The 1,943-nt window shown below is 63.6% G+C and overlaps 1 protein-coding gene across 6 annotated transcripts in view; it reads right to left on the bottom strand.

The window, feature by feature from the left end:
• The window catches only part of LOC102385168 (transducin-like enhancer protein 1), a 14,059-nt gene that overhangs the window by 722 nt on the left and 11,394 nt on the right, over positions 1–1,943 (bottom strand). For all 6 annotated transcript variants that reach the window (XM_014516837.2, XM_025196450.1, XM_014516838.2 and 3 more), the window contains 4 exons: positions 803–1,050; positions 552–699; positions 326–476; positions 1–37 (listed from right to left, as the gene is read on the bottom strand). The exon at positions 1–37 is cut by the window's left edge and continues 28 nt beyond it. In XM_014516837.2, the coding sequence (XP_014372323.1) occupies positions 1–37; positions 326–476; positions 552–699; positions 803–1,050 (584 nt within the window). The remainder of the gene's footprint in view (positions 38–325; positions 477–551; positions 700–802; positions 1,051–1,943) is intronic.

Genomic DNA, 1,943 nt, shown 5'->3' with positions numbered 1-1,943 from the left:
AGCAGGTTGTACTTCCCCGTGCTCACAAACCACTTGCCTGCGGGGAGAGAGCATCAATGAGTGACCCCCTCCTGGACACAAGGGGTGGGGGGCTGTCTCTCTCAGGGCCCTAGAGCAGAAGGCCTGGGCAGGGGAGAAGGGATTGCTGCAGGAGAGGCAGGTGCTGCAAGGAGGTGCAAGACCATCTCCCGGCTGGTGGGGAGGAGAGGGCAGAGGGTGAGTCCAGGCAGGCCGCAAAGCGGGGTGGAGGGAGAGAGACATATACCACATAGTGCTGCAGCCCACAGCCTGTGGTCTGGCTCCCTGCTGGCCCCAAGCCTCTTACCGCAGGCGGCAAACTTGAGCGAGAGGACGCAGCTCTCGTGCAGGTGCAGCTGGTACTTGTCGGGCTTGGTGACGTGCAGGATCTCCACGTTGCTGCTCTCCATGCCCACGGCCAGCCACTCACCCGTGGGGCAGTACCCCAGCGAGAAGATCTGCAAAGGAGGCAGAGTCAGGCCGTGCCTGCTGCAGGTGAGGGGGGCCCTGCCCTCCAGGGTCTGGGCACCCACCTGGGAGCTGAAGTCGTGCTGCTGCAGCTGGCGCCCCTCCCGCAGGTCCCAGCACCGCACGGTGTTGTCCAGCCCCCCCGTCCACAGCTTGGTGCCATCGTTGGAGATGTCGATGCAGCTGGCGCCGTCCGTGTGGCCCTGGAACTGCCTGAAGCAAAGGGAAAGGGAGAAAGAGCGGGTGTCAAAGCACGGGTTGGTGTAGGGGCAGCCCCAGCGCCTGCCCCCCTGCATAGTGGGATCACGCAGCTCACCGGACCAGCGTCTGGTTCTGCAGGTCCCACACGACAATGTTGCCATCGCTGCAGCAGGAGAAGCAGACCTTGGCGTCGGGGCTGATGGCCAGGGCGTAGCAGGCAGGCGCCGAGGAGGTCAGCTCGGCCTTGATGCGCGGGGTGGGGGCGGCCAGGTCCCAGATGGACAAGGTGCTGGCTTCCCCCCCCACGATGAGGCTGCGGCCGTCCGGCAGGAGCTTGCAAGACCGGATGTAGTTGTCGCGGTTCTGGGATTGGGGGAGAGCAGTCAGTGTCTCCACCAGCTCATAAAAATCTCTCCCCTCGTACAGCCGACTGCATCCTCCTTAGCGCGGGCTGTGGGCAGCTCTCAACCAACTCTGCGCAAGGGGGATGGTGGGCAGAGACCTGGCTACCTGCACCGTGACCAACACCCGGCTGGCACAAGAGGGAGCCCCGAGCTTCACCCATGTCCCATCAATGCCAGCACCTCTGGGAGCTGGGCCACAGGCGTGGCTGGCTGAGGAAGGGAAGCACAGAGTGGGAGCCTGGGGGGTTCAAGTTCATTGCCAGGGTCTCGGAGGCAGCCCGCAAGGCTCCCAACTCATCCGCTTCCTTGTTCACACATCCACACGTGGCCCCCAGCCAGCAGGGGAGAGGAGCTTGGTGTAGGACATGTAGCAGTACTTGCAATCCAGCACAGTGGAGGTTAAAAAAAAAAAAAAAAATACTGCTAGGGAGATCACCTGCCACCCCCAGCCCAGCCTGGGAGAGCTCCTGGGTTTGCCATCCTGTTTCCCAGCTTTTCTACGTGCATTTTTTGCAGATAACAAATCCGGGTCCCGTGGTAGGGCCCACCTCCTGTCTCAAACCACTGCATGGGCAGAAGCCATATCCCACCCCAGAGGAGCCTGGGGGTGCGTGGGGCATTGAGGCAGCGGGGTGCCCAGGGGAAGATGCCCTACTGCTCACCCCAGCAGGCTCGCCCTGAGACCTCTGTAAGCCCAGCAGCCCACCCTGGGGTGCACCCCCGCTTGGGGACGCGCAGGAGTGGGGCACTGGAGACGGGGACCAAGCAGGGAGCAGCTCAGACAGAGACCCCCTCATGCTGAGCCCCTGCTGCCCTGCCCTGCCCAGCCCACCCAGCCAGGCTGGGGAAAGG

Source organism: Alligator sinensis, unplaced genomic scaffold (genome assembly GCF_000455745.1).
Source record: "Alligator sinensis unplaced genomic scaffold, ASM45574v1 scaffold1295_1, whole genome shotgun sequence".
Classification (NCBI taxonomy): domain Eukaryota; kingdom Metazoa; phylum Chordata; order Crocodylia; family Alligatoridae; genus Alligator; species Alligator sinensis.
The sequence above is the reverse complement of the archived record's forward strand: the minus strand, read 5'-3'. Positions and strand labels throughout refer to the sequence as shown.